Genomic DNA, 2,048 nt, shown 5'->3' on the forward strand with positions numbered 1-2,048 from the left:
CCGGGGGGGGGTGGGCGGGCCGCGCCCGCCACAGGGCGGGAACCCGTTCTCGGCCGCGAAAGTGGCAGGCACTGGGAAGTTGGTTTTGGCATTACGGCCGCTCATAAGCACGGCAGCCTCGTCGTAAGCACGGGCCGCCTCTTCTGCAGTCTCGAAGGTGCCCAGCCACACCCTTCTCTTCCTGCACGCACCACATTACATACAATTTACTGCTTTTGCATCCATCTGAGCTACAAGAAGTAGTAAATTGAGAGGATAGAAGCCTGCTTACAGAAGAGGATGTCGAATCTCTGAAACCCATGAGCCCCAATGCCTTTGCCTTACTCCTCTGAACTTCTTCGACTGTACCATGGAATTTCCTACTATCAGCTGTGATCTTGAGCTCAATTTATGTACCGGACACTATATACTGAGGGTTAGGGATGGATCAATGGGGGTTGCACAAGTGCCACTGGAGGAGACAAGTACACGCACAGAGAAGCTGAATACAATGAAACAGAAGATGGAAGCTGTGAATTAAAGTGGCTGGCGGGGAGTTAGTTTGCTTGGCGGGGGTAATTTTATATAGTGGTTGTGGCCGCTGGGAGAGCAATTAATCCAGCAGCTGCTGATAATTACAAAGAGCCTAAAGAGGTATAAGCCATTCAAGTTTATAAGAGAAGGCGGGGGAGGGGATCCATGGGGAGAATGTGCAGGAGATGTAGCTGTAGGGGAGCAGAAGCTGTCGGCAAGAGAAGGGTGTTGAGAGATGATGATGATGATGATGATTATGATTATGATGAAGAAGATGATGATGCATGTGCAATGTGTAACAACTGTAGTACAAGGTGTAATTAACCCTCTCACCTACACCTTTAGCATAATAATAGCTTCTTGTTGAGCCAAAGCCGCTGGGAGACTTGGACTTTCCACGAGAGAAGACCAATAATCCCCTCCTTTCCTCCATACTTGTTACTCACCTCACCATTTTGCTACATTTTCTTCTTTCTATTAATTACTCCTGCACATGATGCTAAGGAGCTACTAACTAGCCAACCGCATCATTGTCTAATTGCTCTTGAGCTTTTTCATTACTGCAGTACCATCCTGGTGGTCCTCTTTTAAGCTTTGCTTCAATCTAGCTTATTATGGGATGGGTGAAATTAAAATAGCTTATTTATTTATTGTGGAAGATGTGGTCACTGAATAAAAATCCCTTGCCACAATTTTAAATACTTCTATAGCTATTTTTTGCGCATTCCCGAGATGACAGCATGTAAAAATAAATGAGATTTTTTTTATTTGAAGATAAAGACGTTATTTTTGTTGATATTTAAATGTAGGCTGGAACACACAGAATTATAGGAATAAAGTATTAGAAATGTTAATGATAAGTAAATTCGTAGCATTATCGATGTAATTTTTCTTTAATTTTTAAATAAAAATGATATTTTGAGATCACAAGGTAGGAAATTACTCAAGTTTATTTTATTTGTTGTGGGGTTCTGAAAGAGAGGACAAGGAAGGAGGCAGAAACTTCCCTCGTATGGAGGAAGTGGGGGTCTCAAAGGAAAAAGAGGTGGAGATTCTTTGTCATCGACTTTGATTGATCAAAGGAGAAGATTGTACAACTACAGGGCTTGGTGGCTGCAAGGGGTTCGGCAGTTGTGGGGAGGTTTGCATCAATGATGCCATAACACTCAAATCGTTAAATCACAAGCAAATGGAGTGGAAGTGAGGAAAGGGTAGAATAGTTAACACGATTTGTGTAATTAAACAACATGTTTCGTGAAAGGGGCATTTGGCACGGGGTTATTTCTGTGATATAGAGAGTATAAAGTCTGTCGGTTGGGTTTGTCAGGTTTAAAAGTAATTCTGGTTCAAGTTATAATCTACCAACCCCTCCTAATGCCCATGAGATAAGAGTCTGGTTCCAAGGGAATAAAAACAGAGAAGGTTGCCATATGGAGGTGGAGCAACTCTATTATTCCACAGAAGTTTGGTTACAAGTGAGCAAGAAAAGAAGCAAGCTCCCTACATGAGGGGGAGAGAGAAAAAGCCTAAGAGAC

The 2,048-nt window shown here is 42.8% G+C and overlaps 1 protein-coding gene across 1 annotated transcript; it reads right to left on the minus strand.

Annotated features, from left to right (window-relative positions):
- Positions 1 to 9: 9 nt before the first annotated feature.
- Positions 10 to 1,191, minus strand: LOC110033117 (ethylene-responsive transcription factor WIN1-like; the record flags this gene model as incomplete). Its single annotated transcript, XM_020736987.1, has 2 exons — positions 272 to 1,191; positions 10 to 181 (listed from the first exon to the last, which is right to left on the minus strand). Coding segments are annotated over exons 1-2 (252 nt in total), but the record flags the coding sequence as incomplete, so codon positions are not given.
- Between the last annotated feature and the right edge of the window lie 857 nt (positions 1,192 to 2,048).

Source organism: Phalaenopsis equestris, unplaced genomic scaffold (genome assembly GCF_001263595.1).
Source record: "Phalaenopsis equestris unplaced genomic scaffold, ASM126359v1 Scaffold001093, whole genome shotgun sequence".
NCBI lineage: Eukaryota > Viridiplantae > Streptophyta > Magnoliopsida > Asparagales > Orchidaceae > Phalaenopsis > Phalaenopsis equestris.